Source organism: Octopus bimaculoides, chromosome Z, assembly GCF_046866305.1.
Source record: "Octopus bimaculoides isolate indiv1 chromosome Z, ASM4686630v1, whole genome shotgun sequence".
Classification (NCBI taxonomy): Eukaryota; Metazoa; Mollusca; class Cephalopoda; order Octopoda; family Octopodidae; genus Octopus; species Octopus bimaculoides.
The window spans coordinates 33,088,931-33,109,653 of record NC_142944.1 but is presented as its reverse complement, the minus strand read 5'-3'; the positions used below and the strand labels follow the sequence as shown (position 1 = coordinate 33,109,653).

The 20,723-nt window shown below is 37.7% G+C and overlaps 1 protein-coding gene across 1 annotated transcript in view; it reads left to right on the top strand.

The window, feature by feature from the left end:
* The first annotated feature begins 19,539 nt into the window (after nt 1-19,539).
* The window catches only part of LOC106877203 (uncharacterized), a 100,219-nt gene continuing 99,035 nt past the window's right edge, over nt 19,540-20,723 (top strand). Inside the window, exon 1 of the mRNA XM_089365160.1 lies at nt 19,540-20,556. Coding sequence (XP_089221286.1) covers nt 20,331-20,556 — 226 coding nt within the window. The 5' untranslated portion in view covers nt 19,540-20,330. The remainder of the gene's footprint in view (nt 20,557-20,723) is intronic.

Sequence of the window (20,723 nt, the reverse complement as noted above, 5' to 3'; positions counted from 1 at the left end):
CAAGGGTCATGTATGCAGAGGACATGCAAAGATTAGAGTGGAATGAAACTAATATACTCTGTTGGAAGTGCAATATTAGTGTACATGTTGAACAAAGTGCTAAGTTATAAAATGCTAAGTTAGGCATAAGAGGAATCAGATGCAGTGTGCAAGGGAGAAGACTACACTGGTATGGTCATGTGACGTATATGAATGAGAGCTGCTACATAAAGAAGTGTCAATCACTTAAATTGCGTTGGAACTTATGGAAGAGGGAGGCCTAAGAAAACAGAATAAAGTAATAAAGGTGGATATCAAGATGTTGAGCCTAACTGAGGAGATGACAAAAGACTGAGATTATAGGTGATCCACTGTACTTGAGACCCATCCATTATCGTAAAAATGATGTCCTAAAAACAGCTTGTATAGGCTTATGACTCACTTTGCCTCAATTCTCTAACACCCAGTGTCCCCACTCCCCATCACTCCTTTGTCTATAGCACTACTCAGCAGCTGTAATCTCCTGCACTGCCAATTAACTCCTCCACACCTGGAGCATTCCATCCCTTATTCTCATTATCCTCCCTTCCTTTCCTACATTATTCTTACCAAAGACCTCCTTTCTGTCCTCTAGACAGCTCCCTTTTCTACCATTCTACATCTTATCACCTTACATACCTGCTTAACAGCCTCTCATATCCACCATCATGCTCCATTCTTAACAGCCTCTCATATCCATCATCATGCCCCACGCACTATACCCATTTTATGTATCCCACCTCTCCGTCTCCAACACTCCTTTATACAGTACCTCACCCCTCTACCTTATGATCTAGCCTCCTGATCCACTGACATTTCCCACTAATGCACATCCACCATTGCTCATTCGTTATATTCACCCCTACCCCCATCTCTAAACACCTGTTACTCTTCCCTCACACTCTTATAAAACTACCCACTCTTCCCCCCCCCCCTGGATCCACTCATCATATCCTCTCTTAGGCTCACCTTCTTGTACCCTGGGAGTTTGCCCTGGTACTCCTTCATTCATCTCTTTATCTTCTTCCCAGTTACTACTACTCACCCTTATATAATGTTGGGTAGCCATGTGTGTCCCCTATAGCAAAACATCTGTGTTTGTCCCTCCATCTTACTTTAGCCTCTGAGCACCTGGCATAAAGCCTCCTCCCCTTTCCTAATGACTTCCATCCTGTATATTCACAAGGGCTTTTCCCTTCCTTTTCTACCTCACAACATACTTGGCAACCTCACTATTGCTAGTGGCATGAAAAAAAAAGCATCTAGTACACACTGTAAGATGATTGGTGTTAGGAAGAGCATCCAGTTGCAGTGACCGTGTCAAAGTTGACACTGAAGCTTGGCACACCCTGCAGCTTGCCAGGTCCTTCAAAATGTCTGTCTCATGACAGCATGGGAAATTAGTGTTAAATAATGATATATATGGGATGAGGTGGTGAAGCATGATCTTTGAACTTTGGACTTCACAGAAGCAATGGCTAGTCACTGAGGGTAACTCGTTTTTGATTATTGGCTAGTAAACCAAACCTGATTTTCTTTTAAATATTGACTGCCTGAATATTTTTTGAAACCTAAAACATATATTGGGGCAATAGAACACACGTTCAAAAGATGTCATTACAAGCAAAAATATTGATTTGTTAGCCCTAACAGAAAATTTACTACAGCTTCTGAAAAAGTTTATATGGTTCTTGTATGAGACAAGTCCTCATGAATTCAAAATTAGCTGGTCTATTTTATCTAAAGCACAACCTTACAGGAGTGGGAGCTTCAAAACATAGATGTGGTGTGACTTTTGATCGAACAAAAAACTGAGAACTTTGACTCAAAGCACCAATAGGTTGAATAAAAGAAATGAATTATTAATGCCTTGTATGCACAAGGCCAAGTATCTTTTATGAAATTACAAGCCTCCTTGAATTTTGTTCTGGTTCACAAAAAACACCAACAAAAAAAAACAGTTTTTGAAGTGTATAATAGGCTTTATTCATATATGTTTTAATGTGCCTATGTGTGTGTGTGTGTGTGTGTGTGTGTGTGTGTGTGTGTGTGTGTGTGTGTGTGTGTGTGTGTGTGTGTGTGTGTGTGTGTGTGCATATATACTCGCATATACATTCATTGTTTTTAAAAACAGCATTTAAAAGTATTAATTAAAAGTATTCCTTAAAAGTATTATTTTGGAATGTTGCTTACAAAGCAATGCAATTTCATGACTTTGCTTCTATGGAGTTTATGATGTTTATAACGATATTAACATGAGAACCAGAAATGATAAAAAAATATGAGCTTGAAGCAGCCGTTTTTGCACATGTCATTCACAAAGATTTTTAAATGAATGAATCTAATGATTAGTGTTTCCTTCAAGCTTTCATTTCATATTTCAAAAAATATTCAGACAGTGCAGTGGATATTCAAAATAAAACGAAGCTTGGTTTATAAACTGATGATCAGAAACAAGCAACTTTGAGTATTGGAAATTAGAGCCTTTTAGTTATAACTAGCAGAAATACCCGGCTTTGCCCGGGTTAAAGAGAATAATGAAATCTAAAAACGCTCAGACACACACATTCTCATTTTTATATATATAGATGTATCATCATATATCATCATCACCACCACCATCATCACCACCACCACCACCACCACCACCACCACCACCACCACCACCACCACCACCACCACCATCACCACCACCACCATCACCATCACCACCGTCACCGTCACCACCGTCACTGTCACCACCACCACCACCACCACCACCATCATCATCATTTAGCGTCCGTTTTTTTCATGCTGGTATGGGTTGAATGGCTTGACTGAAAACTGGTCAGCTGGAGAGCTGCACCAGATTTCAATCTGATTTGGCATGGTTTCTACAGCTGGATGCCTTTACTAATACCAACCACTCCAAGTGTGTAGTGGATGCTTTTTACGTGCCACTGGCATGGGTGCCAGTTACGAAGCACTGACATGACAGGTCTTCTCAAGCACGGTATATTGCCAAAAGTCTTGGTCACTTGTCACTGTCTTGAAGGGGGCTTTGTACATGTCACTGGCACAGGTGCCAGATATATGACACTGGCCTTGACCACAACTACAATTTTACTTGGCTTGATGGGTCTTCCCAAGCATAACATATCGCCCAATATTTGAAGGGTACTTTTTATGTGTCATGCCATGAGTGCCAGTTACACAACACTGGCATCGGTCATAATTGTGATTTCACTTGGCTTGACAGGTTTTCTCAAGCACAGCATATCGCCAAAGGTCTTAGTCACTTGTCATTGCCTCCATGTGGCCCAACATTCAAAGATCATGCTTCATCACCTTGTCCCATGTCTTCCTGAGTCTACCTCTACCACAGGTTCCTTCCACAGTTAGAGATCGGCATTTATACACACACACACACACACACACACACACACACACAAAATTGAGTGAAGGAATGATAGAAAGTATCAGTCAACACAGAGTTATAAGTATTTAATAACTGTTTGGCTCAGCTCCACATTACTTAAAGTTTCATGGGTGTGTAGACATGTCCACCTCATCTCAGAACATTTGATAGAGTGGATGTGCACATGAAACCTCAAGTTATGTGAAGTCAAACTTTTATTAATATATGTATTTGTGCATGTATGTATATGTGTGTTTTTCTTTACAATTGTATTCTATGAAATCTGCTTGCTATGAGCCAGCATTGTTGTCATTTTGTCAGGCAATAAATTATCTGCTCGCTTTATACCTTCAAACATATAAAATAAGAGAGCCCTTACTTGAAAAATAGATAGGTGTTAGAAACAGGAAGGGCATCAGGCTGTAAAACAATAATATAATATATACAATATATTATATAACCGTTAATGTTTGTCTTCCATGCTGGCATAGAATATTAATGATATATCCATCTGAGCCATCAGAGCATGGTAAAATGAATAAAAAAATGAATGAATGAATTATATATCATCATCATTATTTAACATCTGCTTTCTATGTTGGCATGGGTTAAACTGTCTGACTGGAAATGGCAAGCCAGAGAGCTGTGCCAGGTTCCAGATTGATTTTGGCTTGGTTTCTATGGCTGGATGCTCTACCTAACACTAACCACTCTACAGAGTGCAGTGGATGCCTATTACATGTGACCGGCACTGGCCACACAACTACAATTTCACTTGGCTTGATGAGTCTTCTCAAGTACAGCAAATTGTCAAAGTCACAATCACTTGTCATTACCTCTATCACACACACACACACACACACACACACACACACAAGGCAATCCAGCAAAATCATTAGCACATGGGACAAAATCCTTGGCGGCATTTATTCTGACTTTTTACTTTCTGCATTTGCCTTTCATATCAGTGGGGTCAACAGAAGAAAGTACCAGTGAAGTACTGGGGTCACTGTAATCAACTTGCCCCTCCCATCAAAATTGCAAATTTGCTGATCTTGCACCCTGCAATGGAGAATGTTGTGATCTTAGTCACTTGTATACCATGGAAACCGGGTAACCGGCTTTGGGTAAATAATATATATATATATATATGTGTGTGTGTGTGTGTGTGTGTATACACACACATATCTATATACATATATATATATTTATATATACTTATATATATATATCAAGTAAAATTTAATTGCTAACATAATTTGGCTGTCCTGTAAGGGACATTGTTACTGTTTATTATTATTCTATTTATAGATCAGTGGCTGTGTGTCACATTGAAATCTATATGTTCGAACCATGAATTCAGCAACGCCACCTAGCCAAGCAGCTACTCTGTGTTGATGAAGAGCAATAACCCTGAAACTAGTCCACAGATGTTGTTTTGTGCTGGGGCAGGGATGTTGAATTCCTGGTTCAAAAATATAAGGACACAGATAATATGTCACATAGCCAGCTTGAAACAATGTTTCTTGGGGCTAATAAACAGTAACAATGTCCCATCCAGGACAGACTTATTATGTTGGCAATTAAATTTTACTTTAAAGAAATGTTACTGTATATATCTCTCTCAGAGATTTAGAAATAATACTATTTCTGTTAACACACACACACACACATATGTGTGTGTGTGTGTGTCACTTTGACTGTGAGTCACTTTGAAAAGTATATACTTTGAACAAGAACTAATGTCACCATCTCTAGCCAAGCGATTATTTTGTGCTGATGTAGGGAAATAACCCAGAAACCATTGGTACACAGATATTGCTTTGAGCTGAGTGAGAACACCATCCCCCTTGTCCGAAAATATAAGGAACCAATTAGTGCATCAATAGCCAGCTGGAAACGATGTTTTCCAGTGGCTAAATAACAGCAATATTTGTCCTAACCAGGACTGCCACTCTATGTTGACAAATAAGCTTTACTCTGTCGTACTGTTGCTGCATGTTTCTCGCTCAGATATTTAGAACTAATAATTTCTCTATTTATATATATATATATCTATCTAGATTTATCTGTATCTCTCTCACTATGCATGTGTGTGTGTGTGTGTGTGTGTGTGTGTGTGTGTCTGTGTGTCTGTGTATCCGTGCACATGCAAGAATGTGTGCATAACATAATTTATCCATCCATTTATCTATCTATCTATCTATCTATCTATCTATCTATCTATCTATCTATCTATCTGTCTATCTATCTGTCTATTTATCAATTAACTGCTCATGCCATATGATTATTTCATAATTAAATTGTTAAATACCTATAGCTTCAGACACAAAACAATGTATACGAATATATATCTGCTAACTGTAAAAAAATGAGTTACCTGAAATATTCATTCCTGAATAACAAATACCTAACTCATTCTCATGCTCAAAGCAGAAGTAAAGACCAAATTCCACTCTGTTTTTGTCTGAGAAAATTCAGAGAATCTGCAATAAGCATAGTATCAGAGCTATGTTCAAAATAACACTACATTCTGCCAATTCCTTATCAAATTTAAGTGTTCTGTTTAGAACATAAAAGCTGTATTTATACAGAGCTGATGCTATGGGTATGGTTTAGACAAACAAAGCAACTACCAAGGGTTCTAACATCTAGGAGTGTAAAGGAAGTTCTGAACACCTTAGACAAAATTTTTTAATCAAATGAAAAACATGGAAACTTAACAACAAAGAGGGCACAAGCTGGTGTGGTTACACTTGAAAGAGAGGGTGAAGAACACTGTTCAGGTAGTGGTGGAGAAAAGAAAACAGTTGTAAGTTGATATGACCAGCCATGTGATTTCGTGTGCAGCTTTTCAAATTTTACCTGATAACAGCAGGGCCAGATTAAAACCAATAGAGGTCCTAAGCACTTAAAAGACTTTTGTGCCCCCACATATATGCAATTCAAAATATAAACAATAATAAACTATTAAGTGACTGAAACCTTTGGTGATGATATGCTGTGCTTGAGAAGACATGTCAAACCAAGTCATGGCCAATGCTGGTGTCACATAACTGGTGCCCATGCTGGTGGCACATAAAAAGCATCCATTACACTCTTGGAGTAGTTGACATTAGGAAGGGCATCCAGCCATAGAAACCATGCCAAACCAGACTGGAACGTGGTGCAGTTCCAGTAAAATTGTCTAACCCATCTGGTAAGCAGACATTAAATGATGATTTTTATTTTGCAAAATGAAGAAAAATTAACTGTAAGTTGGAAAATAATGTTTATTTTTGTATACTTCCACTTAATTTATATTTGTTAAGTTTTCTCTTACTTTTTTTAATTGCAAAGTCTTTGATCAGATCCTCAAAATTAATACTACATAACAAATCTGCTTCTATACTTCGTAGTGATATGGCATCTATCACTATTTTTGCATAGTTGTTCAGATGGGATTTTCAACATACAACTGAGAAAATGAACACTCAGCTGAGCAATTTGTAATGATTAATGTTAAAAATACTTGAAAGGTAATGTCTACATTTGGAAAGGCACAATCAATAATGTTTACTTTAGCAAGTTTAAAGTGATTTCTTATGTTCTGTAAACCATTTACCATTTCTGTAGTGCACTTCCCTTCCCTTGGTGCTCTAAGCCTGTGCTTATTTTGCTTAATGATTAATAGAGTGCTGGATAACATGAGATGACTGACAACATTATAGCATGGTATATTGGATGTGCCATTTGAGTGGTTGCGAATAACAATGTGTAAATGAATTGAGAGATAAACTGGGTATAAAAGAAACCAGATATGTGTGTATGTGTATGTATGTATGTATGTATGTGTTTTAAGATCCACAAAGATCAGAACCTAACTGCAGTTCTTGGTGGTCCAAAGAAGATATGCAATTTATGTGAGTATCTTTTCAAAACATTGTCTGGTTTAAAAAGCCACATCAGACACCATGATAGATCTAAGGTGTAGGTACAGGAGGTGGTCAGATACTGCAAAAGGAATAGGTAACTACCATATATGTATACATGTATGTACGTATGTTTGTGTGTGTGTGTGTGTGTGTGTATGTAGGTGTATGTGTATATATGTATGCATGTGTGTGTTTGTGTATCTATGTATGTATGTATACATACATATGTATTTATATCATTATCGATCACACATGCTTAATATATATGCCTTGTGTATTTGTCAGTAGGCTGCGATTTGACATGGTGGAGATTACTCCCTCAAAGCACCAGGTGTTAAAACACCTGAAAGTCACAAACAGGTGAGACAACCCACCCCAGATCACATTCAGGAATGATGGACATTGAAAATTGTGAAAGACATAGAGTCTTCCAGAAGCCACCTTCTTGACTCAGGGCAGTACTATCTCCTCCAGGCACTTGATGTAGGCCTCAGTGTTGAGTCTGAGGCTGTGTAGGAAGATGAATGGAGGCATAACATTGCCATCACTAGTGATCACTCCAAACACAATGATGTTGACTGGATGTTTGATTTTTATTACTCTCGGGACATGTCCTCAGACTGACACCCAAACACTCTTGAATGGGGTTTGGGTGAGTTTTCAAACCTGTCCATAACTTTTAGGCATTTTAACATCAGGCACTTTGAGCGAGTAATTTCCACTATGCCAAACCACAGCCTCTGGCAAACACACAGGTAATGTACGTCTTGTGTGGTAAATAAGGATTATTATAATAGCATGCTTCTATTTTATATTTGAATATATATATACATACAAGGTGTGGTGAATAAACAGTTGTCGGAATTATACAAAAATGAAAACAACACAGACATCTCATTTTAACAGATTTATTTTCCAAAATTACATGAAAATATCTCGAAATACTAAAGAGTAAATTTATTCAATAAAATCGTCATTGGCTTCAACCATGGCCTCCAGATGACTTTGGAATCTCCTGCAACTCTTCTGGTTGGTCTCCTTGATGAATGCTGCCATAATCCTTGCCTTCAGTTCGTCTTTGGTGTTACAAGGAGTTTTGTTGGTCTCTTACTCAACTGCACCCCACATATAATAATAAAGGGGGTTACAGTCCAGGAGGTGGCCAGATGTTACAGGTGATGTAGTTTCCGAAATTGTCTGACAGCCATGACTGGGTTCTCCTATTTGTGTGGCATTGTGCAGAGTCCTGTTGCCAGACATAGAGTCTTCCAGAAGCAATCCTCTTGATCCAGGGCAGCACTATCTCCTCCAGGCACTTGATGTAGACCTCAGTGTTGAGTCTGAGGCTGTGTGGGAAGATGAATGGAGGCATAACATTACCATCACTAGTGATCACTCCAAACACCATGATGTTCACTGAATGTTTGACTTTTATCACTCTCGGGCCATGTCCTCAGATTGACACTCAAATACTCTGAAATGTTCGTATTGGAGCTTCTGGCTTGAATGCCAGGTATTACAGCATATTGTTTCCAAATTTCAGGCAGAGTGAATTGCATCATGGTACTGTTTTTCTCACAGATGGTATCCAACTGACCCTACTTACTGTGTAGTCAACAAAATCAAAGACAAACAATGCACATGTGCGAAATTAAAAACATAAAACGTTGCCGATTTACCCATTGCACCTTGTATGTATGTATATATATATATATATATATATATATATATATATATATCTATATCTATCTATATATATATATATATATATATATATATATATATATATAACTTTTAAAAATTAGAAAATAGAGGAAATTACCATTTTCAAATCTCACAACGTGAGATATTCAGCAACAGTGCTTTGCAGTAAAGATTGTTTGCCAACATAACATGGCAACATTAGTCCTAAACCAGCAACATTAGTCCTAAACCAGGACTGCCATGTTATGTTGGCAAACAATCTTTACTACAAGAAAATAGAGATAATTAAATTAATATTATCCCTTAATGAGGTTTTTAACCTTTAAGTGAACTTATATATATATATATATTTATATATATATATATATATAGGCACAGGAGTGGGTGTGTGGTAAGAAGCTTGCTTCCAGTTACTGTGCATGCTTGATTCAATTGCTGGTTTGTGTTTTTGAGAGTCGGACAGGATTTTTGTGCTGCTTGGCAGCCCTTGTGGAAATGTATTCAGACGTTAGCGGACCTGAATTTTCTTCATCGGAGGAAGAGCTGGTGCAGGCGGTGATAAAAATGGACAGAATGTTAGAGAAAACAAAAAGTTTTTCTGAGGTGGCGGAGGTAAAGAAGAAGGATGTAGACCTGGCTGAACTAAAGGAATATGGAAAAATGATGCAGAAGGTGGGTGGCGACGTGAAGTTGTCGCCCCCTAAAAGAATCATGGAGCAAATGGAGAGGAAAACTATCACCTATAAGGTATACCCGTTAAAGAGTAAGAAAGCTGAACAGATGGAGGCAGAAATAGAAAAAGCGCTGAGGAAGCAAACAAACCAAATGGTGTACATGACCAAGGGACGGAGATACGGAACAGTGGTCGTCCAGTTTAGGACAGTGGAGGAGGCGAGGAGGATGGCGAATGTTGTGGCAAGGACGGAAGAGGTGGTGCTTCTCCCCACATATCTTGGAAGAAGGACTTCCAAGGTAAGGGTGGAAGCAATCCCACCTGATATTGAAGTGAGAAGGTGGCTGTCCTCCAAGCCACGGAAACGGAAGGAGGATGGAGAGGGAAATCACTGGATCTCATCCTGCAGGCGGATGAGAAGCAGATAGAAAGTTTGGCGGAGACCATGACGTTGGGAGAAATTGTGTTGAGAGTGTGGGTGGAGGGCAGAATCCCACGTTGTTTTAAATGTGGCCAAAAGGGCCACATTAGAGCACACTGCCCTCTACAGAAGAAAGGAATAGATGAAGTAGCAGACGAACCAGTTGTGGAGACGGAGGACAAAAGAGAGGAAGAAAAGAAAGATGGAGGAAAGGAGGAAGAATGGGCAATAGCAGAGAGTAGAAGGAAGAAGAGGAAGAAAAGAAAGAACACGGAGTGTGATGTGGTAACCCAATCCAACCCCATCCCACCCAAGCCCACTCAGACCCACCCACCCCCTTTCCCCACACGAAAAAAAAGAAAAAGAAAAAAGAGCAGACACCACAGAATTTAAAAGACCCCTCCGCCAGTGAAAAAGGTTACGAGAGAGTGTTGTCATTGAGCGATAGGGAGAACGGAAATAGAAGGACTAGACCAGAGACTAAAGAGGAATTAGGACCTAAAGGCAATGAGTGGTGTTACTCAAAGTGGGGTGAGTAGCACACTCTTCATATTTCCATTTTCAGATATCATTCATGTTATCATATTTTTTAATTTGTTATTCACGTGCATTTTCATGTATCATTCATTATATCATAATTTATTTTTATATTTTTAATTGTTCTATGTCCCCACATGTGTTGTAGTGTCCCCTCTGTGTACTGCCCATGTGGCAAATTTTATGAAATAAAGAAGCTTGCTTCCCAACCACATGGTTCTGGATTCAGTCCCACTGTGTAGCACCTTGGCCAAGTGTCTTCTACTATAGCCTCAAGCCAACCAAAGCCTTGTGAGTGAATTTGGCAGACAGAAACTGAAAGAAGCCCATCGTATATATGTATATATATGTATGCATGTGTTTGTTATCTGGTCTGTATTTGTTCCACCCCATCACTTGACAACTGATGCTGGTGTGTTTACATCCCCGTCACTTAGTGGTTTGACAAAAGAGTCCGACAGAATAAGTACTAGGTTTACAAAGAATATTTCTGGGGTCGATTTGCTCAACTAAAGGTGTGCTCCAGCATGGCTGCAGTCAAATGATTGAAACAAGTTAAAAAATAAAAGAATATATATTTATATATATATATATATATATATATATATATATACACACACACACAAATAAGCACATAAATGCAAAGCAAGGCAGAGAAAATTGGAAAATTGAACTCAAAATACCTAGCAGCTTTAATAAAAGTATATATATTTATATATTTGTTGAAGGTCTCCCTGTGTAGGTGAACCAGGATTTGTTAAATTGTTTTAATTTTTGTTGCTGTTTTTGCCTGTTTTTTGGGGGGCAATTGTTTCTTCCCCATTTATGGGAGAAGTGGAGAAAAGAGGAGAGATGGAGCTTGTCGCAAGTTATGCATCTGCAACAACACAAAGTATTAATACCAATACCCTTGAAGTACACGAGATAAAGATAAAGCTGAAGAAATGGAAGGAAGGAAGCAAATTGTCAGAAAGGGAAGTGGCCAGTTTGAAGCTGACCCCACCGGAAGAATTGATGAACAATGTCTATAGGCCATTTTGATAAGGTAGTTATCCACCTCTATGAAAAAGATAGAGATTACCTCAATAGAGGCAATAGAGGAATGTCTTGGAGACATAAAAAGACTGACCATGTTTTACATGCAAAGAAGGAAGTATGGCACAGTGGAGGTTAGGTTCGCCAATGAGGAAGACGCCGTAAAGCACTCCACTGTACCGATAAGGACACAAGAATGGGTACTGCTGCCGACTTACTGTGGCAAACATGTCACCAGAGTAAGAATCGGCAGGGTACCCCACAGGATTAAGGAAGCATGGCTGGTAGCAGCGGTCATGCATGGAATAGAAGACGAGGCAAACATTTTTAAAATAACCAGAACGTTAAAAGTGAATTGTTGGGGTTATGGCTTCAAGAGGGCAATTCAAGTAGGACTAAAAGACTGGCATGGAATTGTAGAAGAGATTATTCTGCCAGAGGACATTAAGCTGAGAGTGGTGGTGGAGGGCAGACCACCAACATGTTTCTTATGTGGACAAAAAGGTCACATGAGAGCAAGGTGCCCCCAGCAAGAAAACAAAGAGGAGGAACAACAATGCGAAGGACAAACTGCTGAAGTGGCATTACCGGAAGCAGAGAAAAACAAAGAGGAGCCATTTACTGTTGTGAATAGGAGGAAGAGAAAAGAGTGAGTGAGCTCGCCACCAGAGAGCCAGAAAAGGATGAAAGAAATAGAGAAGGAGGTGCCAAGGAGCTGGTTAGATGCACCAACAGTGGCAACAACAATGGAAGGTGATGTGGAGGCAGAAGAAGCATTGCGGCACATAGTGGAAACATAAACGTGGAAGATTTTTTCAGTGTACCAATGGAGGAACCAGGAAAAACGACTCACTCAGATGGCTCAGGTCCATCACAAAAACAAGCAAATGCTAAAAAGAAAAAGTAGCACATAGTCACATACGCGAAAAGCACCACTATCGAGCGGAAGATAACGAAGTTAAAATCAGTCACAAGAATTAGATTACCATTAGAAAAATACCCAGAACACATCAAGGGAATAGTGATTGACAAAGAGAGGTATAGCAGACTAAAAGAACTATTTGGAAATGATGTAAATCGTTTGGGGGAAGCAATAGAATTTGAAAAACTACCATCAGTAGTCAAGCATGAGGATTTAATACCCTTGATGAACTTTCATAGAGGAGTCATTTAAAAAAAAAAAAGAAATAGACTTATTAAAAATAGGAAAAAAAAAGATGAAAAAAGGAAAAAGAAAGACTTTTGAAAAATTGTATAAATTAACTGTTTAGTGGTACTGTTTGAGAGTGGGGCTCAATGCAGCCATTTCATCATTTATTTTTATGATTTTTATATACATCTTTTCATATTTCATTCATTTTTATGTTTTTTGTCCCCACTGTGGTGTTCTGTCTGTCCCCTCTGTGTTATGGCCGTAGTGACAAATAAAGACATCAATTAGTGTCATAATACATTTTAGCCTTTAACATCATATGCCCAAAGAAAATGGTCTGATCAAACATTCGATTTTTATTAAATTATTTAACACACCATTTCTTTTAAAGTTTAAACATTGGGATTCTATTGACTCTGATGAGAGAAATATAGAATATTGCTATGGTTGGAGTTAGCTCATCCATAGTAACCTATATCCTTTCAAAATGGCCAAAAAACTTTATACATAGACTTTATACATGTTTCAGACTCTTTATGAATCATTTTACATCCGCTTTATGAGCCTCTTCGTTGATTCAAATTCGAACATTTGGACTTTGCAAGTACATTTATGGACTTGTAGTTTTATATATTTATATTTATGAATTTTTATATGTTTATAAATTTATATATGTCTATGAATTTTTATATATTTATAAATTTCCGTATATATGTATGTATTTATAAATTCTTAGAAATTTTTTTATATATCATATAGATGAATGTTTCTATGTAAGCATTTTGTATACCATGGAGAATTTCATTAATATGGATTGAATGAATATATACATCGACCTTTGAATCTATTCTCTCTCCTCCTTAATTTTATATTCCTGAAGCTCTATCAGAGTGCTAATCGGTTGAGCTGTATAAAGTGGATATCTATATCACTTATTTCTTCATTATATATATATATATATATATATATATATATATATATATATATATATATGTATATGTATGTATGTATGTATGTATGTATGTATGCGTGTGTGTATATATATATATATATATATATATATATATATATGTATGTATATATGTATTTATATATATTTTTATACCAAAATTAGGCAAAAATATTGTATCTGTTAACAAGCGTAGCAAAATACTCACAAGTGACTTTTTGTATTTATATCGATTTAAATGAGAGCTCAAAACTGATCCATTGAAAATACTTTATTATAATAATGAAAATGACCTATGATCATTTCGATGCAATATCCAGATTGATTCATGCATATTATAAAATATGGGATACTGCATCTCCTCAGGGTCTTATTAGTAGAAAACAGACAATAAAAATAGATAACATTCATATACAACGTTCATAGTTGACCTATGAAAACATGTAAAAAAACAAGTTGAAAAGACATGAGATGTTATACAACCGTACATCATAACGGTGTTGAAACCATGAACATATCAATCAATTTGATTTTTATTGTCTGCCTTCTACTAATAAGACCCTGAGGAGATGCAGTATCCCATATTTTATAATATGCATGAATGAATCTGGATATTGCATCGAAATGATCATAGGTCATTTTCATTATTATAATAAAGTATTTTCAATGGATCAGTTTTGAGCTCTCATTTAAATCGATATATATATATATATATATATATATATATATATATATATATATACATACATAATATATATATACACACATACACATACACATATATGCAATCATACACACACACACACACACACACACACATATGAACACTGGCCTCTTTGGTAAGTGTTACTCTCAGAATAAAGGTTGCAAGTTTGAATCCGATGGTATACACCCAGGAACAAGTTATATGATGATAACTGCAAGTGAAACCAATAAAAAAAATAGGGAAGATATAAATATGAATTAGTAAATTATACCACATTATAGGACCTACTTACAGCTAAACTGTTAAAAGTTAGGCAATGTGGTCACAGATATAATACAGTGAACTCTACTAGACTGTGGGTCCTACTCAGATAGTGGACTGTTGACAGTTAAGTGTGTTGGTCATGGACACAGTATAGTGAGCTATACCACATTGTGGCACCTACTTACAGCTAGCTAGACTGGGCTGTTGATATTTAAATATCTTGGCCATAGATACAATGCAATGCTCGTGACTAGATATGAACTAGTCAGGTCTCTAAACTGTTTTAACTGAGTCTTTCCTCTTCTATGGGATGTAGCTTATACTCAGTAAAATTCAGCAATACATAATGCCCACTTAATTTTACTATTTCGGAAAATACGAATAATTCTGTCTGTCTGCTATCCTCTCTCTCTCTCTCTCTCTTCATTTATATAATACAGAATATGTGACAATGTTAAATTAAGAGGGCTATAATTAGGTCAATTGACAGTTGATATAAAAGAATATATGATGGAGAGAAATAGAAGGTGATACTAGGGGAGATTATGGAGGGGAAGAGATGTTGCTGTATCTGTCTATTAGCCATTTGTTATTTTTCTATCTACAAATCTATTAATTTATCAGTCAATCAATCTATCTATAAATCGATCATCCGACTCAAAAGTAGAACATGAACTGTTAGCAGATACAGGAGACCTGCAATTTGCAGCAATGAAAAGACTGATTGATTGATAGACAAGATATCAGAAAGAAAACGCGTTGCTAAACAAAGTGATAGGGGGGAGAGAGAGATGGGAGAGATAGATAGATAAAGTGATATATTTATATTATTATATATAAAGGTACTAAAAAATAGACTGAATGAGACAGAGATAAGTGAAAGAAGCAGTATGAAAATGGAGAAAGGAAGACAGGTATTTGTTAAAATCTGTCTAAATTTCATTCAAGATTTTGAGCGTAGTGAAGTGAAGGAAGAGAAGATATATTATTTTGATATCGACACCCGAAATGCAGAACTCAGTGAAATAGAAAAACATTACAAAAACATCGGTTCGAAAGCCCGCCAGTTACAAGATATAGCCGTCATCTGTCTGTCTGTCTGTCTGTCTGCCTGCCTGCCTTCCTCCCTACCTACCTACCTGCTTGTCTACCTGTCTGTCTGTTTGACAGTCTTTCGGTACTAGAAGACGGCGTCAATCCACCCAAACACATTCCCTTATAACAAAGATAAAGAAACTAGGTTGGAAAAAAAAAAAAAAAGGAGGGGATGAGGTGAATGACGGTGTCTGCTAATACCTAAAGATTGCCAACACATATACACTTATTTTGACATAAATATATACTTACCTGAACACACCTACATAATCTACCTAATGATGTATGTGCGTGCGGTTATGTGTGTGTGTTTTTCTTTTTTATTGGCAGACAAAAACAGTTTTAAATGTTGGCACGAGGCCCAGCAATTTTAAGAGAAGGAAGGGGTTAACACCATCGTCCCAGTACTTGACTGGTACTTTATTTTATCAGCTCCGGTGGGGATGAAAAATAAAGTAGACATCGGTGGTGGGATTTGAACTCAGACTAAAGTCGGAAGAAATACTCTAAAGTACTTTTTGTTGTTTCTCCCCTCCCCCGATACTACAGTTTGTACCAAATTACACTCACCTACACACCCATTCATATATATTTTATCCACAATCGTTAATCTGACGAAATATATTTTGTCAGATTAGCGATTATGGATTGAATACTTATTCACTCCAGATTTATCTTTTAGTTCTTTATTCTATATGGCAGGGCATTGTTTCCTTTGAATTTGTCGCTACCTGAAATATACATATAATCCAAATAAGACAAAGAAATACTTTAACACATATTTTACTCTTTGTTGAACCCTCACAACGGATTTATCGTCGTGAAATGAAGATTTTTTTACACCTGGAGAATGTTGGTATTTGTCTGGAATCCAGAGTGTTGATGGCCTAGTACTCGGGTTGAGTACCTCATTGGAAATAACATGTCTTTATACCCTACCAGGTCTTATATATTTGTGTGTGTATGGGTATGGGAGTGTGCACGCATGTTTATGTACACACACACCACACCACAACACCTATAAAAATTTCAGCGTAGCCCTAATCCTTAAACACCAGGTGTGCATATTCTTTACCTTCACCAGCGTTGTAGGCCACTGGGTAAATCAATGCACTGGGCCCTATAGTTTAAATTTATTAACACCAAATCACGGCATACATAAATCAGAATTGGACCCCTAGACCTTGTGAGACCCCCTGGGCAATTGTCCAATGGGCCATACCTTAAGACAGTGCTGGATGGGGCTCTCCAAGGAGTTAATGAGTCCAGGTTTGATTTACCGTTGTAGCTATATGTATTACTATTTAAATGAATTTGTGTTCTTGTCTCTTGTAATTCTATTTTCGTTTAGGATGCTTCAGAGCGTAACAAGTAACTCGTCATAGAATCTCTGTTTTTAATTGCTTTCAATCAGAAGGAAAGAAGGGTCGGTACTACTAAAGCAGCGCGGACCCGAACGCGCAGTCGCGCGTCCGCGCTAGCTAGTCTTGAGTGGTCGATCCTAACCCTAACCCTATCCCTAACCCTAACCCGCGTGTGCAAATGAATACGTGTTTAGGGTTAGGGTTAGGATCGACCACTCACGACTAGCTAGCGCGGACGCGCGACTGCGCGTTCGGGTCCGCGCTGCTTTAGTAGTACCAGAAGGGTCTATGCTCATGGCCTTCTCACGCCTTACAAGACTGGAGAAAATGATGCGATTAATGTAGTGGGGCAACGTAGGAAATGGGATTCAAATACGGCGGTCTTTCTATAATATACGTATCTACTTTATTATTGAAGGTATGTCATGTGTAGAGAAGTGGGTGGTGGTGGCCAATTTGGCAACCACACACGGCAGCCAAGACCTTTCCCACGACCCTGGTTTTAAGGTTCCTCTTGAAGAGCAGCAAGTCGACAGCTGAAGATAATAAATAAATAAACAAGTAAATGAATGTACAAGAAGGAAATTCCAGAGCTTCAGAAGAGCTGGCTGGAGTATAAAGGTTAATGCATTAATATGTGGTGGTGTGGACAATGTAAGTGACGGAACGGGAGTGTGTGTGTGTGTGTGTGTGTGTTGAGAGAGAGAGAGAGAGAGAAAGAAAGAAAGAAAGAAGAGTTGAGAGTATCTGAATAGCACGAGATACCCAGCTCTAACTGAGGAGCAAAGGCCAATCGATTTATAATCAGACGAAAAGGCAGAAAAAAAAAATAGGGTCGGAGGTTGAAGTGTGTCTGTAAGAAACTTCACCAAGATCTTCCGGGATCGAAGGAAATTGAACTTAAAATGTAAAGTGGTTGTAAATAAATATCACAAGACACGTTAGACGCTCCAACAATACTGCCAAATCCCCCGATGCCACCGCGCGCGGGCGCACGCACGCACGCACACACACACACACACACACACACACACACACACACACACACACACACACACACACACACATTACAAAAGGAAAATACATCATTTTTCTACACACATGTAACGCAGAGGAAATGAAAAATCATCGATTTACTGAGCTTATTCTTGTAATTCTAAGATAAAACTGCATTTAGGGACGTTTAAAATCTCAAAATCCCAATCAAGGGAGCCAACTCCAATAGTTTTTGACAACAGTTTTTGACAACTAGTCTTTGACAACAGTTCGGTTTTCCTTTCCTCGGTGCCAATGCTCTTTACCTTCGGGTCAGCCCTTAAGGAGCAGGCCTCTTATCAAAAGCCTTCCATCTGTGGGCTCGCCTTTTTCTTATGTGCAAAGAACACCAGATCATAATAATTTTTCAACGTGCTCTCTTTGAAGACAGCAAAGCGCCTTGAGTTGAAAATTTGGCTGCTATTTCCAACATGTCGAGCGACCATGTAGAGGGACTGTAGCTGGCTTGTTTATGATTAAGATGTAAAATGTAAGAAACGAAAAAGAAAAAAAAAAAAAAAACTCCCTAAATTACCCTTATTTCCGAGCAACTGGTGCCCTTTGTTATTTTTTCTACCTATCATCTATAATCCCTTCACTTTTTTGTAGGGCCAAATTTATAATAAAGTGGCTTATTCAACCAGTGTGTGTGTGTTGATGCATGTATGTGTATGCGTATATGTGTATGCGAGTATGTGTATGCATATATGTGTGTGTGTATGCATGCATGTGTATGCATGTTTATGTGTGCATGTGTATGCATATATGTGTTTGTATATGTGTATGTGTATACATATGTGTTTGTATTGTGTATGCATAGTTACGTATGTGTGTACGTATCAATGTGCATGCATGCATGAATGCATGTTTGCTTGTTCGTATGAGTGTATGCATAGGTGTGTATGTGTTGACATGTATATATGCATATATTTTACGTCAGAAACGATTATTATAAATTCATAAATTGAACACTAAGAAAATAGACATAAAAACAGAATAAAAGAAAAAATTGTTTTTTAATTAAAATAGAAATATACACACTGCATTCATTTATATGCACCACACCAGAGCAACCTGGTGTTCCCCTCCAAAAATTCCTTTAGTTATTTTCTATATTTATCTTGTCTTAAAAAGAAATTCTAATTCCTTAACAGGAAAGAAATATACGCATATTTATTTTTCCTCCACCACCTTAAATATTTCTACCTAAACTTTCGTTATCAACAAAATTCCAGAAAATTGATCTATAAAATCAAGTTTATTATTGTAAGATCAACTGTATGATAGCCAGCAACTGTTGTCTTTTATAATTTTACTCTTCTTTCGCTTGTTTTTTCTAAGTGCATCTCTACCTCGTTTTCTGCGTTACCTGTTCCTATTACACTGTCTTTTCATTCTCTGATTTTAAGTCTAGCACGCTTTTCACTTTTATTTTGTTTCTTCTGTCCGTTTCTGTCTATTGGTGTTGATGGAAATCAACTGAAAACTGAAAATAGCCGGTTCCCTCAAAACAGAAGAAACATTTGTCAAGAACGAAAGAATGATAGAAGGAAGAAGAGAGACTGAAAAAGAGAAAGAGAGAGGGGGACTGTAGGAAAATGAGGAAGGGAAGAGAGATAAAATAGAGGAAAATAGAAAAAGGAGAATGGGGTATACAGAAAGAGAACATGAACAGGAGTTGGGGGAATAGAGGGAGGGAGAGAGAGAATTAGTGAAAGTGTGGGGGAAAGAAAGAGAGAGAATTAGTGAAACTGAGGGGGAAAGAAAGAGAGAGAATTAGTGAAACTGAGGGGGAAAGAAAGAGAGAGAATTAGTGAAACTGAGGGGGAAAGAAAGAGAGAGAATTAGTGAAACTGAGGGGGAAAGAAAGAGAGAGAATTAGTGAAACTGAGGGGGAAAGAGACAGAGAGTTAGTGAAAAAGAAAGCGTCACCACCCAACATAGAGAGGCTATAAAGAGGCAGAGTCATTTACAGAGAAGAAAAAGAGAGGAAGGTTTCGAATCACTACTGCTGCTTCTGTTAGGGCTGCTACTACGAACTATACGTACTACTGCAATAGGAACGATGAATGCGATCGGTGGTGAGAATGCTAAAAAAACTGTCGGACTCATTGAATCCGATGCTTTGGGGGATATCTTGGTGAAAGAAAACATAAAACCGGCCTCCGAATTATCGGTCAGCGACAACCGCAGTCAATTAGAACGTTTCTATTGTGAAGTTGTGCCCCGAGCCAATACCAAATATGGAGTATCAGTTCACGAAATGACCGTACCCACCGTAGACACAGAAAGTGAGTAAACATTGAATATTATTTCATGTATAATCTCTTGAAATGTTTGTATGTCTGTCTCTAACATTTATATGTCTATATATCTATTTATGTCTTTAAAAATATTTATATCAACCGTTTTTTCTTCTTACTCTGTTTAATACATCTATTTCATGTGCATGATCTAT